The sequence below is a fragment of the Oncorhynchus clarkii genome, chromosome 3 (genome assembly GCF_045791955.1).
Source record: "Oncorhynchus clarkii lewisi isolate Uvic-CL-2024 chromosome 3, UVic_Ocla_1.0, whole genome shotgun sequence".
Classification (NCBI taxonomy): Eukaryota; Metazoa; Chordata; class Actinopteri; order Salmoniformes; family Salmonidae; genus Oncorhynchus; species Oncorhynchus clarkii.
The window spans coordinates 33,888,344-33,913,335 of NC_092149.1; the positions used below are offsets into that span (position 1 = coordinate 33,888,344).

Below are 24,992 nucleotides of genomic sequence, written 5' to 3' on the forward strand. Positions count from 1 at the left end.
TTCCCCCCAGAAATGTCTGGGAACTTGCAGGTGCCTTGTTGGAACAGTGGGGTAACATCTCCCAGCAAGAACTGGCAAATCTGGTGCAGTCCATGAGGAGAAGATGCACTGCAGTACTTAATGCAGCTGGTGGCCATACCAGATACTGACTGTTACTTTTGACACTGACCTTTGGGGCAGTCCATCATATAGCTTAAGCCCTGTTTGTTAGTATTCTTAAGTAGTTGTTATTGTTATATTAAGATATATTCATTTCATTGATTGCGAACTCTAGGCCTACTACACAGTAAGCTATCCAACAATGATTTTCCCAAAAAATGGAATTGAAAGAGAAAATGTTACAAAAACTCAGAAAAAGGCACAAATATGCAGTCATGATTACACATTTAGTATAACTGATTTACACTGTGGACTGGGACTTGAGCAAAGCCCCTTGATGTCACGATAGCCATCGTCTATGATCTAATCCATGCACTCACGGCAGGAGTGGTGATCACAGGGATGCGATCACAACGCTGAGGAATAGCCCACCACGTAACTGAAAATAATAATATATTTTGTTTACAGTGCAATGCATAGTCCTAATCATCATCACGACATCACCATCACATTCTTAATCCATAATCCTAATTATCCCCACCTCCACCACCACCATCATCATCATTATCATCATGAACAACTTCATCATCATCGTAAAAAAGGTATTTCAACCAATCAGCATGCCCAAATGGACATTAGAGACTCCTCCGACTCCAGGTCAGTGTTATCATTTAGAAGTGCTGTCCCACAATGTAAATTATGGCTATATAATCATCATCATCAACATAATATCTTAATAAACATTTATTGTAAATTTAAATGGAAAGTTTATTGAAGACAGACCTAATTCAAATTCGATTTAGGCTAAGCAGTTTACCTATTTGAAATGCAATTTAGGCCTACCTGTCTTTAGAATCTCTAATCTGGAAACAAGGGAAGATAGAAAACATTTATCTCCAAAATCTCTGCAGTCCCTTCCCAGGGCCGTAGCCAGGGTCTGAGTTTTAGTGAGGTCTGTGGGGTGTGGAGACATTATTACAGTTTTAAAGCTAATTTCCTGCAATTCTACACATTTTGCCATGATTTATTAGCCCGGCTGAAGCGACTCACGTGGTCAGCGAGGGAGAGCTGACACTGGTCTGGACAGGAGGGCGTTGTATATGCAGTATTCACACAGAGTTGTACTTATTTCTGGCTAAGCTTTGATTGGTTGTTTCAGTTGAGACCTCACATTGTTTGGATTTGAAAACCCAACCGTTGTATTAGAAGGGGGCGGCCCTCAGTGGCATTCCAAGTGGGTGTATGAGTGAGGAAGACACAGAGGGGCACCAATCAGTATAGAAGCACAGCCCCCTTCATTATCGACGCATCGTGCTGACAACATCAAAAGAGCCTTTCCAGAGTTAGGTATCAGCCGGACTAATGACTTATGCCATGTTAGGGCTCTATTCAGTCCGTAGCGCTGAAGATCCGCTTTATAGCGCAATTGACCATTAAAGGCAATGTTCCCTCGGTTGTGGAGAGCTCAATTGGTCAGCTCAGATGGAAATGACCTGAACATTTGAATGACGATTTTCTGCGATGCTTCTGCGATACTGATTGAATCCAGCCATTAATATGATATCTGAGTGAGAGTGACTAACAAAAACAATGTGGGCCCTCTGGACGTCAGGGCACCTGGGGACGTGCCCATCGTGCCCGGTTGGTAATTTGACCATGATTACTTCAAGTTTAGATAGCTAGCTAGACTAACTATAGTAGTTTACCAATCGAAAATGTTTTAACTGATATGGGCTAATTGAGTGACTGTCAGCGAGTGACATATAACAAGAGGAAAACTGCTGATGCACAATTAAGTTTTGAAATCGCACCTTTTGTATTCTACTATAACTCTCAACTTGCTGTTGAGAGTTATAGTAGAATACACAAGGTGCAATTTTTTAAATCCAGAGGTCTGGTATGTAGCTAGGACCTTGGCCACATAAGGGTTTAGCCCTGACCTCAACAGAGAAAACCTTGCCAAGGCAAACCTGCTACCCTGTCTGCTTTTCCAGCACATTGTGTACTTCGAGGAGGTTTAAGACATGTTACAGAAGTTCTTGGCTGGTTTCCTTTACAAGCAATGCCTTCCTCCTCGCAACGTTGGCCTGGCGTCTCAATACATTGGTGTCCAGCACAGTCAGACTCTAGCTCTAAGGCTTCTGGCTGCTAGGTTGGCCAAAAAGTCGAATGGATATAAAGCATACCTACTGATCACACACTGGTTGAATCTATGTTGTGTCGAGATTCAAGTTTTAATGTCACGTGCACGAGTACAGTGAACTGTCTTCCTTGCGAGCTGTAAACCCAACAATGCCGTGATCAATATAAATGACTGCATTGGTTCAACGTAATTTCAATTGAATTACGTTGAACCAACGTGGAATAGATGTTGAATTGATGTCTGTGCCCAGTTGGAGGGCCAGGCCTTTATTTGGTTAGTAACCTGTACAGCTAAAGCCCAAGAGAACCAAACTGGATAATGATCATACCAAAGATACATACGCAGATTGTGTTACTTATCATTGTTCAACATGACTCTGTTGGCAATCAAATATCCTTTTGTCCTGTGTTTTATTTCAGACAATAAAATAAGACTTTATTTAGTTTAGATAGAACACTGGGTTTTGCCAAGTTTTCAAGATATTGTATTATAAAAATCACATCTATTTAACATTTCAAGGCACACATGGTAGCAATTGGTTAAGATTAAAAATTAACAATGAGTGACCTTACAATCCATTGTAATTAAATGGCTCAACTGAGGTCTTTCAGTTGTTAAATTTCACCCCTAGACAATCTTTATATTGTACAGTATATTCAAAATATATAGCCCAGGGACATTTTAATAAGGAAGAGTATTGTTTGTCTAAAAGACATTATGTGTAACAGAAACAACCACAAGGCCTTTTGAGTTTAACACTTTAATTATTTAATTTCCCCAAGTGTAATTGGTTCTGAAAACAGCCTAAAACTGTGTCCATAAACTGAGCAAACTGAGCAGTCCAATTCCAAAATGACTTGACATCAGGTGAAAAATGCTCCCACTGAATCTATTTCTATTTTCTTACTTAGGCGAAGCAATTTCCTCACAGAAGGTTCCAAGACCACTTGAGGATAATTTCCTAATATAATGACAAACAGTTCACGGAGCTGTCCCGCTGTAAACTCACCAATGTGTTGAGGGAAACATGGCTCCATAGCAAACAAAAGGAAGTGACCTCTCATTGCAAAATACTTGGTCCTGACTCCCTACTCCCTACAGTATCTCTGGCAATTTGTCAATAGCTGTATTAGTCCTCCCTTACTCCCTTTGTGCTTTTCTAAGGGCAATACTTTATTCAGGCATCTCTCTACACTGTAGACTCCAATTATGATAAATGTTCCCATTCACATGCCTAGATCACAAAGCAGCAGAACTGGTCTCAAAGGTGCCTTGTGGTGTAACTCCATTATGGCAGTGATAGTAGGTGACAAATGTTGATGGGGGAAATACATTCACAGAGCACACCACTATCACATAGTGTTAGAGTCAAGACTTACACTTCAGGGGCCTGTTCAGAGGGATGTCACGTTACAGAGAGTTCAGATAGAAACGTATAGTGTAGAACAGATATGATTGTGTACGCTCTAATCATTCTATTTCTATCTGCAACGTTCAGAACATTTCACGTCACTGAATACACACCAGATCGAAGTAGCACGCCATTTGTGACCTGCCTGTATGCACAGCATGAGTAACACCCCTCATGGGAATCGTAAAGTCTCCCTCGGGGAACTGACACACCCAGAGGTCTGATTCTAAGTCTGTCTTTGGCGGGTGTGGACCACAGTGTACCCCCTGATTCCATAGCACCATAGTCCTGTATAGTATGTCCATTCAGTGGTCCCGTAGTACTGGGCGTTAGTAGTAGTGCACCCGACCTATAGTGCCTGTTCCTGAACCCAGGATATCAGGCTGCCCATTCCTCCAGATCTCCCGTATGATTCGCTCCCTCTCCTCCAATCGCTGCGCCCGCTCCAGCTCCTCGGCCGACGTGAACACGTTAACGCTCAGTGTCCCGTCCGATTGGCTGTGGTTGTGGTGGTTGCCAATGGGAATCTCTGTGGTGGGCAGGGGTGCGGGTGCTTCGACGTCACCCTCCTCTTCCTCATCTTCGCTATCTTCATCACATTCGTCCTCACTGAAATCCTTTAAGTGTTTCTTCTCGGGCGTGGAGGCCGGTATGTTGGTGCGGGGCTTGCAGGAGATACGGATGACCAGGAGGCAGAGGGTGAGGACCAGGCCGAAACAAACCCCGATTACAAAGTACAGCCCAAAGCTCTCCGGGTTCTCTACAGGACAGAAAAAGATCATTGGTAAATTCACCTAGGATTAAAAAAAACACCACAATATGTCAAAAAGTTATTGTGCTAGTAGCCTAAATCAATATTGTTATGTATGACTGGCACATTGGCGATTTTGTTTCATTGATTAATTTTGTGGTACTTTAAAAGCAATGTGACAACTGCTGTTGTTAAAGTGATTGATTGATTGATTGACTGACCTTTGATGTGTGCGTAGGCAGCTATGCTGTTGCTGAGGAGGTCCATCTCTTTCCTCTTTGCATCCATGCTGACGATATGTCCAGTAGCCCTTTCTTACACCTAATACAAATAAACACAGCACACTGCATCAGAATTCCTTGCGATCTCAACTACTATGCCATGCATGCAATGCCAAGTACTGTCTGCAGTATTGTATGCATGAATTCAATTATTCCCACCATGTATCACAGAAACTTCCACACACCCTCAAACAAACTGACACAATGAGGTTTGGCCAAAAGACACATGCTACCCTCATGCACCCCACAGCTACCCTCATGCTACCCTCATGCTACCCTCATGCACCCCACAGCTACCCTCGTGCTACCCTCATGCAGCCCACACCTACCCTCATGCTACCCTCATGTTCCCCACAGCTACCCTCATGCACCCCACAGCTACCCTCATGTTACCCTCATTGCACCCCACCGAAACACTTCTGCTACCACAAACCCCCATAATTACCCTCCCCTTTACAATGTATTTAAAGTGTTTTACGAATTCCTCAAGTGCCACACTAGATGTTTTCTCGTTTGCAATCGCGCCAAACACACTGACCACAGCATTTCTCCATAGTAACATTCAAGTGACATTTTTGCAAAATTGGGGTTACAAGTTGATCAACTTTCAAAGCAGAATTACTTTCACATTGTTCCTCAACTGTAGTGTATGATATACAATTTTCTAGCTCTTAGTCTACTTTTATCCAACGTAAAAAAACACAATTTCAAATTTTGCTACACTGGACCGAATCGAGCCGGTAGGTCACACATGTCTTTGGGTGGGTGAGGACAAGGCCTACTGGTCCAGCTGTGGCAAACAAAAGCTCCACTGTTTCGTCCTCAAATACCAACAGCGCAAACTGGGATCATGACGCATTTGGCACATGGTTCTGCCTGTGAGCTGGGACAGGCCTCTACAGTGAGGGGCCAGGGGTCAACTCTCTCCTCAGAAGCCAATGAACAGCACTTCCTCCAACGAGCCTCCCGGATCAATAGGAGCACGGCCCAAGGACCTCTGTGTTGTTTTTACACTACCTGGGTTGTTCACCCTTTTCATTTCCCCGACTGACACAAATGGGTGAAGACCTGGAGGACCTGTGTTGCTGTTGTTTAAATATCTATTTTAGTCACACTTTGACTGTCCCTGACTGAAACAGAGTCACTGGGTTTTCCTTTCTTGATCTTGTTCTGAAGGCAGCTCTGCATGGAGAGCAGAACCAAATGTGAATGAGTCATTTGATTGGTTTAAGTTTTGGCCACTGGGCTTATCCCTGGTGACGCTTTCTGGTCGTCTGAGTCTTTTCCTCAGCGTTTCCTGTCGCTCTGTTTGGCTCCATTGTGTTCCTGCAGGCCCTCGCTGGCCCGGTCATTACTCCCTCGCCTCAGGCTCCCCAGGAAGTCTCAAATTTCCCTCACAGAGAACCTTGCGGCGCCACGCCTCACCACGCAACAACAGTACAACGCCTGGTCCTGCTTCTTTTCCTATGTGGTCAATTACATAGGCTAGGCTATTACAGGGAGCCCCTATGCTACCCCTGCACTTTGAGAGAGCAAGCGAGAGAGAGAGAGAGAGAGAGAGAGAGAGAGAGAGAGAGAGAGAGAACCTGTTTCCAATCGAAGTGAGAGGCTGTGTAGATTCTCCCATATGGAACACTCTATCCAAAGGGTCATGTGGCTCCTGCTTGGTCTCTCCCGCATTTCCTGTGCAACCCCCTCTCTTCACCCTCAACCCTTGTCATAGCCCTTTCCTGCTGACTCTGCCCTTTTCTCGTCCGCTCCACTATGACATCATCACATGGTACATGCAAGGCACATGGCACAGGAAAACCAAGACGTGATAGATAGCGACACAGGGGCCCAGCCAATACGAGTATCCCTGAACCTTTTGATGTGTTAGCACGTTAGCATTAGCCTCCGATCCCTTTCATTCTACACGTGTTCTGTGTTATGGCTCCCAGGGGAACAAACATGTTGTTCAAGTATGAAAAGATGGCTGACTCTAGCACAGTCACATACAGTACTAACCCGTGGAATTGCTCACAACATGCTAAGTCATAGCACATGGCCTACAGATCATTGACATCAAAAATGGCACAGTCCACCTGTTTTTGTTGTATGTCACCTCAATTTTTTGGGGGGTGATCTCTTCAGTCTATGGATTCTACGCTAATGTGAATCTCGAGGATATTATGCTGTTGTTATCACCCCCATTTGTTGATACAAAAATGCAACAAAAACATGGGTCAACCATATGTATTGCAGCTGTTCATAGCACATGCCTGACTCTTTATAAAAAAAGCACAATACTCTTTCTGTTGCTCTAAGATATAAAGATAGGCAATAAGAAGTACAGACAGATGTACACTTTTGTATTGTATCATTAACCTTACCATAAAATGAAGCTGTAGAGGTAACTCTTTAGTCCCAGATCATGGTGGAAGTGGAGAGGTTTGCTGAATGATTGAGCCTCTCTCTCTCTCTCTCTCTCTCTCTCTCTCTCTGGATCTATGCCCGTGCCCTTCGCTCCTCAGGCCGAACAGTTCATTTGGCTGCCCTGAGACAAGAGCAAACACACAGACACTCACACAGCCGTCAGCCTACATCAGATCCAAACTCACTGAGGCGTTTGCAATGCAAACAATGACTGGCCTTTTGCTGTTGCCGAGGGATACACAGTCCGGCGGCAGACAAAATGCAGGCTTAGCTTTCAGTAGTACAACCGTTCATATTTGGATACGCAAACGCATATATATTAGAAATATTAAACCCCGAAACACTGCACATGTACGGAGACTACACAACAATAAATTATGTACAGGGAGTCAGAGACATTTTGGGGGGAGGGGGGTTGTCCGTGGTGTTTGTCATCAAACATGACTAAGAGTGAATTCTCTCTAGGTTTTTGTCTGTACTCCTAAGCACTGATATGTTTTGAAGTCAAAGCTGCTTACAAGTGATAAATGAAAGTACATAAAATATCTCTGATACAGTCACAGGCTGATGTTTTCCCGGAACAGTTTAACATAGAAACTTAAGTCTCTGATGCATCAAACCACTGTGAGATCCTTAGAGCACTTTGTCTCCAAGAAGTACAACTCCTCGTCTGTACACCCGACAGCCACAGTATATCTCACAGAAAATGAGCAGCTCTATACATTTCAGGTGGGGAAAGAGGACCATGAAAAACGCTGCGCTGTGAATTTTTTGCAAACCCTTTTTTTTGTGTTGAGAGAGAAAAGCACAGTGCCAGTTTAAGTTGGTTTAGCAGGGCCTCTTTGCTTTCCAGTGCAGATTTTGATCTTGCTGACTCTTGCCAGACCCTATGTTCACGAATGCTGGGCCCGAGAGAGTGTTCGCGGCTAGCAAGGACACAGGGAGCAGTCGCCATGGCAGCATCTCCACCGAGTCATATGGTCAGCCTTTTGTTTTGGACCACAGAAGCGGGATCCATCCTGTATGTGCTGTATGTATAGCCAACTACAGTCATCGTAATTGCCAAACACAAAACAGATCTCGGACCAGGTCACCTAGGCCTAATCCTTGCTTAGCTATTTGAAACGATTCTTCATCTAGGCAAAGCAGCCAGTATCCACATAGGATACTGTCTAAAGAGCTTTCCAATGCAATATTATGCTTTGGTCTCAAGGGCAATAAAGTGTAAGGCCTGAGTGACTTCACCAGTTCGCCAAGGTCATGGCTAATGATTTGACTGCTAACTGCTCTTTTCTCAGAGTGGAATGCACCAGAACGAAATTCATCAGAACTCAGGCATCTGAGAACGGTGGTTAAAGACAACCGGAGACTCATTTGAAGCCAATCTAAACAATAATTAACCTGAGCCTGTTGTTTTGTTGTTTTGTTGTGTTTTTGTTTTACCGGGAGGAAGAAATGATGAACAGATGTGCTCTCGACCTCCCTCAACGCACTATCCCATGACTCAACTTTCAGTCATGTTCCTCAAGTGAATTCATTTTCTATTCATTAGCAGATGTTGCCATGTCCCTTGAATGCTGGAGAGAAAAACACTGTTTACATATGTTTCAGTATTTCTGCAGTTTTTGGGACCTTGAATGTGTGCTGAAAATGTTCTGGCATATTACTCCCTTCAAGAGCCTCTAAAGAAGTTAAAATGCTGACTGGATCATTTTGCCACTATAAAAAAAAGTTGTCACAAACAGGTTCTCAAAGGGTTCTTAGTGGTTGTAGAATTCTATATGAAACCAAACTGGGTTCTCCTACACCGACATGACAAATACCCTTTATGGTACTAGAACCTTTTTTTTTAAATAAATGGAGGTACACTCCAAGCTAATGTTGCGTGAGAAGGCTTCCACTTTCATGGTCTCACTCATAGATTACATCACCTCGCATGTGACCAGATAATGCCTGTCATTCATTCCTAACTGACCTCATAACCTCAGGTCAAACAATTTGAACACACAATCCACATCCTGTGTCCTTAGTCACTTGGTGGGCATCATCAGTCAATCAATGAGTTCACATTGAAGCCAATCAGTTTTTATTTAAGAGTGTAAGAAAATTGTATCTTGACACCACGTCAAGATACAAAAACAATGAAAAGTTCATCCAAGTCTCAAATAACTGTAAGGCCTAAGCACAAATTGTGCTGAGACTGACGCCAATGTAAACAACATGTGGTGTTGTGAGGCCTGGGAAGAGTTCATTCTCTATTTCTGACTAACAGATGTTTACTTTGGTTGGGAGGAAAGAGGAACCAAATTAAGGAAAACACTGTCCGTTACGTTGTGTGATATTTTTGTTCTTATCAACTTGGAGAAGAGCACAATAGCTTTTCCTTTCCTACCGAGTTTCCTCCCATACGTCTGGTTGTACTGTCAGTCCGGAACCCAGTCCAGACAAACACCCTCATCTCCCACTCCTTAAATTTGACAAACAACAAACCGGCAGCCCCGCCACTTGGTTTGTTATAAACCTGGGTCAAAGAAATGTAAACAATTCTAATTCATAGATGGAGGTATGGATACAATGTCTGACTGTCCATGAAGTCAACATAAAAGTTAAAGTGGGCCTTTAAAGTTAAGGATAACATTGTCTGATTGTCTGAGCTTTGTCTGATTGTCTGAGCTAATCACACTGTTATTGTCTTGTGGGGAGAAGCTGATTATGCCATCTCACTAGATAAAGGTACTTCCTAAATTATTGACTAGCCACATAGTGACAGGGACCAACCTCAGAAGCAAGAGTTTTAGCTCCTATTACCAAACAGAAGCCCTTTTGTACACTATAAATCATTCATAAAGTATCTAACCATAGTACTCCTCTGTCACGTCTGAGAAATCACATTAACAGCCCCTGAGTAGGAATTTATCCAGGGAGTGTAGCCATAATTGAATTACAATGAGAAAATACATTACAAACAACTCATCCCACTAGGGAGCGAGTACGCCTGTTTCCTCACCATAATGACACACTTTGAACCACAGAGCGAAAGGGATATTTTCGATTCCTAGAATGTATGTGCGGCCACAATAGTTCCCTGGCACAGTGGATGGTCTTTCTGTGGTTTGCCTGGCATAGGTCTTCAGTGAGTTGAAAAAGCCCAGATTTGAATGTAATCCCATTGTTGTTGTTTTTATGCACATATATAGCCTAGTTCAACAGCTCTGGCATGGGAGATCAGAGACACACTGTAACTGGTGTCACTTTGAGTTTGAGTGTAAAATGAGGACAATTTTATGGCATTCATCAACTTTGCCCCTGACAAAGTTCATTAAAAAGTTCCTTGTTTCTTAGATTTTTGTTTCAGCTACTGAGAGAGAAAATATGTCTGGGATTAATGATCCATGGGATCAAATGGACCACTGAGGAGTAATTTATTCATTGTTTTGAGCACATGGAGGCAGTTCTAAGCTCAATATATTCCACTTGACTTTTGCAACTTGAATAAATACTGTATGCTGCAATTGAACAGCCTGTAAAGCTAGTGATAGTGCTTTGATTTACTTAGTTTCCATTTTTCTCAGAAAGCCATGATGTGAGATTCTGTAATTAGCAGAAAAGCAGGTTAATGGCTGTTCCCTAGAATGCTCATAAACTGTTGTATCACAAAAGTATCTACTGGAAGTTTTTTTCCATACCATTCCTATTTGAACAGCTTTCAGTAAAATAGTTTACCATGTGGCCTCAATCACGCCAGTGTATGGTCTCCCAGGCATTCTCTATACCTAAACCCAGCCAACCAAGATCACCTGACCACCAACCAAGGCAGGACAGCATCTAAGTCCAGAAAAGTCTGATGTAACTTTTCACTAGATGGGATACAGCTTTTGTCAAATTGTATTCTTCGTGAGAGGTTAGGAGAACTTACGCAGAAGGTTAGGAGAAGAGGTTAGGAAAAGAGTTAGGGTTAGCTAAAAATGCACAACAACAAATCGACTTTTGACATTAATTTGACAGAAGCTGTATCCCTTCTATCCCTGACCCTCTCCCTGAGACAGATAGGCAGAGGTGCATGTGGTTAACTTTCCAACCGATAAAAACGGACACTTTTCCTAAGAGCTAGGGCTCAGTTCGTGCCGGTGCCTGCAAAAGCATTCAGAGGGTAGGCATCTGGGGAAGGCATTTTCTGTCCAGCGCGGCTGGTCTTCCTTGACGGCCATGAAGGGTTGTAAGGGCATTTTGGAGAAAAGAGAGTGTCTTCCATTTTTGTTTTCTCTTGACATGGGATCTTGGGGATCAAGCTGTGCTAAGTGTTGGTGCTGTTTTCCATTGCACCGTGCCCTGGCCATGGGCTTGTACTGTGGGGGAGATTATTTCAGTTCGAGCCCAGTCAGACATGTGTTTGCCATCAGGCTCAGTAACACTGAGCACAAGGTAGAGCTGACCCCAAAGATGGCTGCCAGCTGAGAGTATGGGGAGCTCCACAGAGCTGAAACTCAAACTTAGAAAATCAGCTTTTTCGTTTTTCCTCTGAACAGCGAGCAGGATTGCCACCCAGTGAAGGTGGTTTCCAAACAGTAGCCTTGGATTAACTTTCAACTGCCCGCTTGGCACAAACTGGGAGAATCAACCTTTTTTTTGTATTTTTTTCACCAAACTTTTAACCAAAATGCACTTACATGGCTCAAAGCTTGTGTTGATTTCATTTTCAATTCACGCTCATTGACAACGCCATGAAATATAATTCAAAACTAGACGTTGTACCGACATTTGTGCACAGTGGGTGGACATATTTGAGATACACATCATTCTCCATTACACACTTTTGCCACTTACTGCCTTGCTGACAGCCAGCCAGTTTTGATAAGTTGTTGAACTTGACTTTAGACTCAATTAACAACAGCTTTTTAACACTGTAGCTTTCACGGACCAGAACTTTCTTTTCAGTCAAGGCATTACTAAACATTCTGATCTAATTCACAGGGCAGGTACTCAATAAGGAGGTTGTTTTGGTTTCTTTATGTCATACTTCTCCACGTGAGCCCATGATTTCATTTAAATGGAGAGTGGCAACTTCAACTCCACTCCAACTTGGTTCAGCAGAGAAGCCTGTATGCTTTGCAGTGCGTATGTCACTGCAACCCCGTGACAAACTGAAGCAGGTATTTTAGTGACATAAGAAATGATCTAGAGAGCAATCTCTTTACCCCGTGAGGATTGGGCTGGTGGGGGTATGGGGGGGTAATAGAGATGCGGGCCCATGGGGGTGGGGGTTAATAGTGGCCAGATGTGGGGTCTTAGGGGTTTGATGGTAGACAGAGACAAAGTGCTGCTCTCATATGGAAATCCAGAAGAGGAAACACATGCTCTATCTTCATATCGACTTATGTGTTCCATCTCTATCCAGTACTGTGCATACGGAGCCCAGGACATTGATGCTCAGAATTGGAACTTAATGAGTTTGTGTGTGTGTGTGTGTGTGTGTGTGTGTGTGTGTGTGTGTGTGTGTGTGTGTGTGTGTGTGTGAGAGACAGCGTGAGAGTGTCTGTCTGTGCATACCACCATATGTGTTTTCATTTTTGCCCCCTCGCATGCACCCCAGGTGATCCCCAGCCTCGAGCTCCAAAAATTGAGTTGTGATCTCTGATCGATCTGGGCCAGCATGCAACAGCCGACCACAACCACACACTGTATTCAGTACACAGGACTTGTGATAACCCTATGACACAAACCGTGTTAACCCTTTCCATGGGTGGCTGGGCAGAGTTAACTCTCCTGTCCACAAACATATAGACATAAATGAAGCCTAGTCTTCTGGGAAAGTGACCTGTGGTGTCATTTTTAGTCTGTATGGTATGAATTCTTTAGTTCGTCAGAGTACAGTTTTGTCGGAGCTGGACAGACCAGCTGGTGTAGACTGTGAATATTTGATAACCAACCTTAAACTATGATTCAATTATAAGATTAAGCTTCTGAGTCCAGTGTCTCTTATTTAATGTGTAATCAACACGAGACGCTTTACAAACGTCACTGTACCCGTTTCTGTGTGCTTAACCCTGTCATCTTATTTTTTTAAATTCCTTCTTCACCATATGGTTTATCTCTTCCCCCGGATTCCCATGTAAAATTTAAACAAATTCAACCTTAAATCCAGGGTTTATTTATGTTCTTGGACATTCACGTGTGTGTACAGAGCGAGAGAGAGAGAGAGAGAGAGAGAGAGGCTTAGGCAAACCCTAGTGGATTTAGCACGTCAAACATCCCCCTAAGTCTAAGGAGACCAGGGAGAAGCCGCCACCAGAAAGAATGGAGCCTTTATGAGACAGCAGTGGTTTTAGTAGGAGTCTTGCTAAACACAGCTTCAGAGATAAATCCCTCATCAGCCTATTATTTGTCAATGGCGAATGCGAATTCGAATACAGTCTTGTTGGCTTTACATCTGATTAGACGAGGCAGTTCATAGCTTCTGCGTCTCCTTCAAAACCGGTTTACAACATCTAATGGCTAGTGGTCTACAAAATATAATATATTGTACGCCCCACTTCGTTTAGATGGCATGTCTCAAACTCTCTCTCATGTTACACAACAAACCAATCGTTATACCAACACAAATGGGAGAGTAATGTTTCACTCACCCTAAGAAACTGTCAGATGTGAGTCACTCTATCAGTGTCTGCTAGGAGAGAATAGCAAGACCAAGGCAACGGCTTAAATAGCGATTGCCAAGGCATCATTACAGGATGGTAGTGGTAACGAAGCAAATACACCACTCGTAAAATACACCCCTCATCTTGATCCTGGGCCACGTGTGTCCGTGAAAGCACTCTGAAACACTGTTTCCTCCTGTGCAGTAGAGGGCCAGGCAAATGGTTTAGAGTTTAGACAAGCTTTTCAAGTCAAAGATTGACTTGTGACTCCTTAGAGGCCACAGATAAAGCAAAAACCCCAGTGATAAAACATGGGGCAGTGAGATTGAGGAGAACAAGAGGATGGAGGGGAACATAGCTGGGAGAGGTCAGATACAAGTCAACTGTCCCAAAACACGCCTGGAGGTTATAGGCATTCACATTTATCCTCTGTTATCTGTCACTTTATCAGATTGACACAGGGAGGCACAGCAAACAGCCTGCCCACTTAGATGTGCTAATTAGAGGGGACCTCTGAGAATGGCTATCTCCTACTGATAAGAGGACCACGGAACTCCAGTGGAGACGGTGTGTGCATGTGTATGTGTGTGAGACAAAACCATTATTCCCCCCCCCCACACACACACACACACATACATATGCACACACACAGGACCCTTATATGTTGACGAAATGGTGGGCTGCACATTAGTGATGCGTGAGGCTCTAACCTCGGCTCCCCCTGATCGTATTACGCTGTTGATGCGGCCCTCAGCAAAATACAGGATGTTTTGTATTTATTGTGGTCGAAAGTGCAGTCATTTATCACCGCAAGGTTAGCCACTGTGCAGCTAGCTGCATCAGCCCTGCTCTCTGGCACCGATCCATCAAGAACGTGTTGTAACCACACACACTTCATACTGTAGCTCTTATTGAGACGCTCAAAAGGTGAGCATTGCTTCTCTTGAGGACACTCCAACAAGAACAGTGTACCCCCTATAAATGAGCTTGAATCACGTAAAGATGTGAATATAGCTACTGAAGGAAGGAAACAAGGTACAACACACAGCGCTGGAACCTATAGCTGTGTGTTCTATTGAGTGTACGGACTGAAAGGGAACCTCTAGTCATCATCAGAGTTTTCAAGTGTTTTTAAAGTGTTCGCAAACTCATGCAACCACAAGAGTACTGCTTTGCAGAGTTCTGAAGGAACGTAAACTGCAAAACATGAAACAGCAGGCACTCATTGAAACTCCACTGTACCTAGACACACACCACACGTCGCACCCCCATAAAAAAATCAATCAGTTTAAGATAGAGATATCAGCATCTGCCTGTGTCGCACTTCCACATCTGCAGTGAAAGGTGAAAGAGCTAGAGCTGTGTTTGTCATACCATGAGACATCACGAAAATATATCTTCCCAAACTATTATGACCCCTCTATGGAAAGATGAGACTTTCACGAACCCGATGGTGTTCTCCTTTTTGCTCTACGACCCCAATAAGCGTATTGGGACTTGTCTGAAGTCGGTACAGCCGATCTGTAGAGTCCTAACAGTTTGAGCTACACACTAATATGATATCAGTTGAAAAAATGTATGGAAGTATTTATATATATATATATATATATATATATATATATATATATATGAAGACTGTTAAGTGCCAAAAATAAGGGTTTAAATACATGTTCAATTTTTTTTACAAATGTTTCGTGATCTTTCTTATATATCTCTCTTATGTCTCTCAAGAGTGTCACACCTGCTCCGCTCTTCCTCCCCCTCCCCCAGCCGGCTTGCCCAGCGCCTATGTCTCGGCCGGTTCACCCAGGTGGGACGTCGGGTGATTCCCTAGAGGGGGAGCGGGGGGGGGGGGGGGGGGGGGGGGGGGTACTGTCACGCCTGCTCCTGCTCTTCCTCCCTCTGGCGCTCGAGGGCGCCAGACTCCCCAACATTACGCACTCAAGTCACCTTTAGTACGCTCACCTACCTTTCCCCGTCACGTTCATTCACGCTCATTGAACTCACATGGACTCAATTACTTATGTCATTTCCTTCCCTATATCTGTCTGTTTCCCTGCTTCGGGATTGTTTGTCATGTGTCCTTGTTGTCCCGTTTGCTGAAGCTGTTCCTGTCGTGTTCTATGTCCGTTCCTGAATAAATGTTTGACTCCATTTACCTGCTTCTCCTGTACGGCGTCGATCCTCACAAGGAGAGGCATTTCAGAACAAACTTCCTTTTGATATTTTTGGGGGGCTATCTGTTGTTCCATGTGTTTGTATAGGCTAATAGCAGGACAGCCCAATATAATTTTTCATACCTATTTTTTTAAACATATTTTTGGGGGATACTACAAGAGGTCTTAAAATGATAAATGAAATAGTAAAATTATCCTTGTTATGAACTTCTTCAAAAATTCCATATAGTTTAGTAGAACCCCCTCCCCCGGCTCAGGCAGGGCTTAGACTCTTATGGCTTTTAAGGGAAAAGCAAAAAGTTACAGCCTTTACATTGTAAATGCAGTGATATAAATACCTTGTTGAGGTTCATGTGTTATTATACATACACAGACTGGGGTTGTCACACTTACCAGGTAAGTAGTGCTGTCAAGGTGTCTTCTTAGGAAAGTTAACTCCTGTCAAGATAAGGTAAGGCTCAATGCTAGCCTCAGTCAAAACAGTACACTTCTCGCCTCCAGGTTGGGAAAATCAACACAACAAGCAATCCTGACTTTGTCAATCTTGACGATTCCCTGTGTGTGACTACTGCTGTTCTCCAGTCCTGGAACGTGTAGAGAAGCCTATAGGGAAGAGGTGGTAACTTCCTCTGAATAACAGACTTTCCCTCTCCCTCACAGTCTCCACTCTCTCTGCCAGCAGCAGGAATAGCTGTCATACAATCCCTCTAGGAGAGAGAGAGAAAAGGAGGAACGAGGAACTGCCAAAAATGAGCAGGGTTTGGGAAAGAGGGAGGGAGGAAGGGAGTATTGGGAGGGGAGTTATTCCCCCTCGTCCCCTCTGTTAAGATGATGAGCAGGAAAAGCACAACCCCTCGACAAATTGATTTTCCACACCGAGAACAGAACGACAGCAAACACAAACAAAAACAAAACACGAGGCAAAACACAAGGATTGTTGTTTACCTTTGGAGCCATTAAAAATAACTATATCTGAAACAAAATTGTACTGGATTGCAGCTTAAGCCGTTTATATGTAAAGATGAATGGGAAAGTGGAACATTTGAGGGGGTAGGAAGGACATGTAATCTGAATAGTATGACAACCCCCTCACTGAAAGCTAATTGCTAACAGTTGTGAGCCACACTCAGAAACATATGGCTATCAATATGATTTTAAAATCCATTATAGAGAAGGCACGGAAGATTGAAGAGGTTTGACTGCATAATAGGAGATACCTATCTTGTAACTATCCTTGCTGAATAACACAATAACACAAAACCACAAAGCCATTTAAGTATCCATACTCTTTTGAAAAAATAGACTACTTTTCAGGCTTAGCACTTGGCCCTGACAGCATGACATGGACATAAGTCCTACATTACAGACAGCACACACTGGTCTTGTTTTGTAACCCAGACTTACTAGCAGGGAGGAAACCCCCAACCAACTTAAGAGAGTGAGCAGTAAATACACTGGGCCACCAAGCAAAGCCTTGACCAGATTTAATTAAATGCATGGAGATACAGTATTTCCCATCAACATGGACAGGGCCTCCATGGGAATCAAGGGAGGGGAAGACTTCTCTACAAAGTGCTGTGAAATCAATATTGAAAAGCTGCATTAGAAAGTGCTTCATCAAGTTTCCTTATTTCTCAATGGGGTCAATGTCGGCGCAAAGCTGTTATTTTGATACACCCTGTTGCTGAGGTGGAAAGAGAAAGAAACGTCGTATTGGGATACATCCCAGATAGCACCCTATTCCCAATGTTGTGCACTATGGGCCCAGGTCAAAAGTAGTGCACTATAAAGGGATTAGGGTGCCAATTGGAATCTAGTCTTGGTTTCTGTCCACATATTTTACTCATTATCCCACGCTCACTAGAGAGCAGAACTTAATAACCCATGATGGGACACAAGCTCTTTGGATGCTCTGAAGGTGGATTCAGATCAATTGGACTTCATCAGGGAGTGGAGATGGGTAACAATTGCGCATGTGCGCTCTCAGGGGAATCCCTGCCACGTAGAAACTGCACATTATACCCTTATTCACAGATGCATGTTTTTTTAGGCAGAGAAGTGGAGACAGTGTTACACATTAGTTATACAAAGTAAAACAGCCTACAAATACTGTATGTCTGGTGACAAAATACTCGCTACGGGAGGGGCACCGATGATATTGTTGAATCGTATTTATATGAGCCTGAGTATTCGGATGAAGAATTGAGGCAAATTGAGCTTCAGATGGTCGCTGCCGCTCTAGCCACCAAAGCCGCAGCAGTAGCTGAACCAAAGCCCTAACCCATCCCCAGGATCAACACAGTCTGGTGCTGCAGTTGTGGCAATTGGCACGAATGGAGAATGTTTCCGCTGCAGAGAATTTGCATATGTGATGACAATTCCTACAGAAATAGAGGAACGTAAGGATGATGAGGAGAGGTAAGGTTGCTTTTGCGACCACAGGGATTTGGCTGCCCATATCAACTCTGGTGTCCTGGAAACAATTGTCCGTATTCCAAAAATGAATTGGTGACGCAACCCTGTTCCAGCTGGGCAAAACGGACAGTTATTTAATGAATAAGTAGCTAAACTTTACATCATTGAATGATTGCTTATAAATCTCTATGAGCGGGACCATTCGTGGGCTTATGTTTTCACATTTGCCCAAAACACAATATAGCCTATGTTTATTTATCACAATGGTTTTAGGATACTCTATTCTGCAATGTAAGGTGACATAATATCTATTGTCTCTCACCTCCTGTCATAAATACATAGGGCACATATGCTAACCTGTAGAGCACCTTTGCATTGTGGCACTGCGCCAGATCCAGTCCATGGAAATAAAGCAGCAATCTATTAGTATCCTTCGGTTTTCTTTCTCCATCATTTCAGATGACATATCTAAATCATATGCATTGTCGCTGAAGTGCTTACTACGCACAGACAGCGATGCAAGGTTTGGCTGTGGGGGCATTTACATATTGTTTCGGAAAACAGTGAAATTTGGTACCTTCTTCCCTTGATTTCCTGTATAAAGTGCAGCCAGGGACCGAACACTAGCTTGCTCTTGCTGCCATCTCTGTTTCCAATTTGTGTAACTGACTTTACCTGTGATATGCCTAACTCCATCAACTTTTGCACAAGCTCCTTCTCCTCTCCCAAAAACTTGAATCAATCAATCAAATGGTGGCTAAGGAAAACTCCCTAGAACGCTTAAAAAAAACAATGAATTTGTCCACAGTTCGTGGATATCAGAATCATGAATTCACTGGCAATGGATCAGAGAAAGGGCCGCATCCAGCAATGTCACATGTCCTGATTTTGCTGCTGTTTCAGTACAGCACTACAGGGAGAGAGATGGGGAGAGGGGGAGAGGGCAAACTCCACTGAACTAGTTTCAATGTATGGAATCACTTGTATGGAATCACAGTTTCTGTATTTTGGGTACACTTCTCCTTTAAGGGTTAATAAGGTGCCCAAAGTAAACTGCGTGCCAAAAGTAAACTGCCGGCTACTCAGGCCCAGAAGCTTGGATAGAAAACACTCTAAAGTTTCTAAAACTGTTAAAAGAATGTCTGTGAGTAGAACAGAACTTATTTGGCAGGCGAATCCCCGAGGACAAACCATCAAGATTTTTTTTTTTTAAGTCACTGTGTTTTCTATTAGCTTTCTATGGGAAACTAGATTTATGAGGCACCTGGTTGCAGTTCCTATGGCTTCCACTAGATGTCAACAGTCTTTAGAAATTGGTTTATGTTTTTCCTTTGAGAAATTAAAAAGTAGGGTTGTTCAGTCTGAGTGTCAAGCCAAGTGGACTCTTTTGTTTGGTGCGCGTGACTTGGAGCTCCGCTCCACTTTGATATTATCCGCTATTGAACATAGTATATTCCGTCTTAAATTTTATCAATTATTTTAGGATACCTAAAAGTGGATTAGGAAAGTTGTTTGAAATGTTTGGACCAGGTTTACAGGTAACTTATTAGATAATTTGTAGTCATGTTGGGCGAGTTGGAACCGGTGTATTTCTGAATCAAACGTGCCAAATAAATTGACATTTTGGGGATATAAAGGACTTTATCGAACAAAATGACCATTTGGGATGTTTCTGGGACATATTGGAGTGCCAACAGAAGAAGATCTTCAAAGGTAAGGCATGAATTATATTGTTATTTCTGACTTTTGTGTCGCACCTGCTTGGTTGAAATATGATTTTCATGTGTTTGTATGATGGGACGCTGTCCTCAGATAATCACATGGTTTGCTTTTGCCTTAAAGCATTTTTGAAATCTGACACAGTGGCTGGATTAACAAGAAGTTACGTTTTATTTTGTTGTATTGCACTTGTGATTTATGAAATTTAAATATTTTGAATAATTTAATTTGAATTTCGCGCTCTGCAATTTCACCGGATGTTGTTGAAACGTTAGCGGAACGTCTAGCCGTAACAGGTTTAAGGTAAGGGTTAAGGTTTGAGATAGGGTTCGAACAAAAGACTAAAACCAAATGTCCACCACTGGGACCAAACACACAACTTTCTGATGCAGAGTCATGGGATTACATCCATCCACCACCCTTGTCCACAACATCTTAGCAAAAACCAAGCCTACTTGGAGCCGACAGATAGGGCTGCCGTGCGTCTAGCTCTTGGGAAACTTTGCAGTATTCATTTTTTTGTATGTGTTATTTCTTACATTTGTAGCCCAGACATGTTTTAGTGTTCTTACATACAGCTGGGAATAACTTTTGGATATCATAGCGGCAGTAACTTACCAGCTTTACCAGCATTACCACATAGAATACGACTTTCCTGAATCGGATCCTTTGTTTGTACCCCCTAGGGCAATTGAACTAATTCCAGAGGCTGACCCTAAACACCGCCCAAAGAAGAGTCGGAGGAGAGGTACTCAAAGTGGACATCTAGTCCAACTCAGGAGGCGCACACACCATCCACAGCTTTCAACTATATTACTCACTAATGTTCAGTCTCTGGATAATAAAGTTGATGAGCTCAAGGCGAGGATTTCTTTCCAGAGAGACATCAGGAATTGTAACATACTCTGCTTCACGGAAACATGGCCCTTTCGGGATAGACTGTTTGAGTCCGTACAGCCAGTTGGTTTCTCAGTTCATCGGGCAGACAGAAATACATTTCTGTCTGGGAAGAAGAAGGGCGGGGGTGCATGTTTCATGATTAACTACTAATGGGTTGATTATGAGAAAATACAGGAACTCAAGTCCTTTTGTTCACTCGACCTAGAACACCTCACAATCAAATGTCACCGTATTACCTCCCAGGAGAATTATCTTTGATTATAATCACAGCCGTGTATATTCCCCCTCAAGCTGATACCATGACCGTTCTCAAAGAACTTCACTGTGTTTACGGACATATTCAATCTCTCCCTATCTCAGTCTGCTGTCCCCACATGCTTTAAGATGTCCAACATTGTTCCTGTACCCAAGAAAGTAAAGGTAACTGAACTAAATGATCGCCTCAGAGCACTCACTTCTGTCATCATGAAGTGCTTTAAGAGACTAGTCAAGGATCATATCACCTCTACCTGACACCCTAGACCCACTTCAATTTGCTTCCCGCCCCTGCCACAGATGATGCAATCGCCATCGCACTGCACACTGCCCTATCCCATCTGGACAAGAGGATTATCTACTCTATGTAAGAATGCTGTTCACTGACTATAGCTCACCATTCAACACCATAGTACACTCCAAGCTCATCATTAAGCTCAAGGACCTGGGTCTGAACCCCGCCCTGTGCAACTTGGTCCTGGACTTTGACGGGCCGCCCCCAGGTGGTGAAGGTAGGAAATAACACCTCCACTTCGCTGATCCTCAACACTGGGGCCCCACAAGGATGCATGCTCAGCCCCCTCCTGTACTCCCTTTTCACTCAAGACTGCATGACCACGAACACCTCTAAATCAATCATAAAGTTTGCAGACGACACAACAGTAGTAGGTCTGATAACCAACAATGACGAGAAAGCCTACAGGGAGGAGGTGAGGGCCCTGGGAGTGTGGTGCCAGGAAAATAACCTCTCACCCAACATCAACAAAACAAAGGAGCTGATCGTGGACCCCTATCCACATCGACGGGTCCGCAGTGGAAAAGGTGGAAAGATTCAAGTTCAAGTTCCTAGGCGTACACATCACTGACAAACTGAAATGGTCCACCCACACAGACAGTGTGGTGAAGAAGGCGCAACATTGCCTCTTCAACCTCAGGAGGCTGAAGATTTTTTTTACAGATGCACAATTGAGAGCATCCTGTCACGCTCTATCACCGCCTAGTACAGCAACCTTGACACCTAAAGCACTGTCACAGGAAGGCCAAAAATAAAATCAAGGACAACAACCGCCCAAGCCACTGCCTGTTCACCCCTCTATCATTCAGAAGGAGAGGTCAGTACAGGTGCATCAAAGCTGGGACTGAGGGACTGAAAAACAGCTTCTATCTCAAGGCCATTATGCTATTAAATAGCCATCACTAGCACATTCGAGGCTGCTGCCCTATATAGACTTAAAATCACTGGCCACTTTAGTAATGGAACACTATTTACTTTAATAATGTTTACATATTTTGCATGTCTCATATATGTATATACTGTATTCTATCATATTTTACGGTATCTTAGTCCACGCCACTCTGACATTGCTGCCCCAAATATTTATATATTCTTAATTCCATTCCTTTACTTTATATTTGTGTGTATTTTTGTGAAATTGTTAGATATTACGTGTTAGATATTACTGCACTTTTGGAGCTGGAAACACAAGCACTTTGCTATACCCGCAATAACATCTGCTAAACACGTGCATGTGACAAATACAGTTTGATTTGATACTTGATGGTAATCGCGCTCACTATTGCCAAATGACTGTATATATGAATGGACAAAGTCATCGATCATGTGACACCATTCATTCCTATGTGAAGGCTCAATAGCACATTGAAGCCAAATTAAATCGGTTAAGACGGTGACTCATGGAGACATAACATGTGACATTTTAGCTACTCCAGGAATTACGTTGCCGGTGAGGTCAGTGCTGTCCCCTCTCGTTAAACTTCTTATGGCTGGGGGCAGTATTGAGTAGCTTGGATTAATAAGGTGCCCAGAGGTGCCCAGAGTAAACTGCCAGCTACTCGGTCCCAGTTGCTAATATATGCATATTATTAGTATATTTGGATAGAAAACACTCTGAAGTTTCTTAAACTGTTTGAATCATGGCTGTGAGTATAACAGAACTCATATGGCAGGCAAAACCCTGAGAAGAAAATCCAATCAGGAAGTGGGAAATCTGAGGTTGGTCGTTTTTCAACTCATTCCCTATTGAAGATACAGTGGGATATTGGTCATGTTGCACTTCCTACGGCTTTCACTAGATTTCAACAGTCTTCAGAACCTTGTTTGATGTTTCTACTGAGAAGAGGGGGCGAATGAGAGGGGAAGGAGTCAGAGGTCTGCCAGAATGCCTTGTGACGCTCGTTCACGTGAGAGTGAGCTCTGTTCCAATGCTTTTCTACAGACAAAGGAATTCTCCGGTTGGAACATTATTGAAGATTTATGTTAAAAATATCCTAAAGATTGATTCTATGCTTCGTTTGACAGGTTTCTACGGACTGTAACGGAACTTTTTGACATTTTGTCTGCTCCTAGTGAACGCGCTTCGTGAGTTTGGATTTGTTTACCAAAGGCGCTAACAAAAGGAACTATTTGGACCTAAATGATGGATATTATCGAACAAAACAAACATTTATTGTGGAACTGGGATTCCTGGGAGTGCATTCTGATGAAGATCATCAAAGGTAAGTGAATGTTTATAATGTTATTTCTGATTTCTGTTGACTGCACAATATGGCGGATATCTTTTTGGCTTGTTTGGGCTCTGAGCGCCGTACTCAGATTATTGCATGGTTTGCTTTTTCCGTAAAGCTTCTTGAAATCTGACACAGCGGTTGCATTAAGGAGAAGTGAATCTAAAGTTCAATGTATGTCACTTTTTTTTAACACTATTTTCATCAACATTTATGATGAGTATTTCTGTAAATTGATGTGGCTCTTTGCAAAATCTGCAAAATCACTGGATGTTTTTTATTAAGTAACTCAAGTTGAATGCCAACCAGGGTACTGCAGGTTTCCATTAGCAACTGAATTATCCTCATAACTTCTCTGTGTGCTATTTTAAAATAATCGGTTCAAGGACATACATTATTGGTACCATGATTGTCTTCGATTTTATACATTTTTTCCCGTGAAGATTGACCATGAAGATGAAAAAGGATTAATTCAGTTTAATGGGGGAGTTCTTGTTTTCTGCTAATACCTGCAATGCTGCGGTCGGCCATGGACTACTGGGGCTTCAACGAGAGGGGGCAATCGTTCTCCCTTGCTTTTGCCCCTAGTGGCTGGTTTTGAAGGAATTTCCCAACGTCCTCAAGACATGGACAGAGGTCCAATTTATAATTCACTCTTCGCTAGAGCCTCCTAGCCCCCTACGTTTGCAATTCGCAACATATCATATTAATTGTTATTCGTAACATATCATATGAAATTGATGGACATCCACAAATTAATACATACCATATGAAATGTAACATATCATAAAATAGAGGGAGACAGACGTTTACTATGTTACGTCTACCCCTGAGTCCAGGTTGACTATAAATGTTAAGCAGGTTTTGGAAGAACAAAGACCATGAAAGTATAGCCTCTAGCGCAGATGAATCCTCATAGAACAGTGTTTGAGAGAAGGGAATAAGGGTGCGCCCACGCGATCCAAAATATTTCCTTTAAACTCCTTTGTTGATGCTTTGTATTGTGTGGGTGGATGTGTGAATGGTACTGGGGAACACTGGTGATGAAGGTCTGGGCCGCTTTACAGACACATTCACACAAAGACAGAAAACGCCTGGCAAACACTGGTGCCAACCTTATACATATATAAATAATATAGGCTACATACGTATGCTTAGCAAAATGACCCTTATCCCACATGTAAGCACTTGTTACACTTTAACTGTGAACAGAACAGGGCATTAAGATTGACAGGGTTAGCTGTTATGCTAGCTAGCAGTTAGCT

The 24,992-nt window shown here is 43.0% G+C and overlaps 1 protein-coding gene across 1 annotated transcript; it reads right to left on the reverse strand.

Moving 5' to 3' along the window:
* Positions 1 to 842: 842 nt before the first annotated feature.
* On the reverse strand, positions 843 to 16,602 carry LOC139393796 (protein eva-1 homolog B-like). Its single transcript, XM_071142098.1, has 4 exons — positions 16,306 to 16,602; positions 7,058 to 7,221; positions 4,626 to 4,725; positions 843 to 4,413 (listed from the first exon to the last, which is right to left on the reverse strand). Exons 3-4 carry the CDS (start codon positions 4,690 to 4,692, stop codon positions 3,983 to 3,985), a joined length of 498 nt encoding a protein of 165 aa, XP_070998199.1. The 5' UTR covers positions 4,693 to 4,725; positions 7,058 to 7,221; positions 16,306 to 16,602; the 3' UTR covers positions 843 to 3,982.
* Positions 16,603 to 24,992: the final 8,390 nt, after the last annotated feature.

Excerpts from the sequence above, each read along its gene's own strand:
- LOC139393796 (XM_071142098.1), bottom strand. The coding sequence starts at position 4,692 with ATGGATGCAAAGAGGAAAGAGATGGACCTCCTCAGCAACAGCATAGCT. Across the intron at positions 4,414-4,625 it reads TGCCTACGCACACATCAAAG|AGAACCCGGAGAGCTTTGGG; the intron begins GTCAGTCAATCA and ends TCTGTCCTGTAG.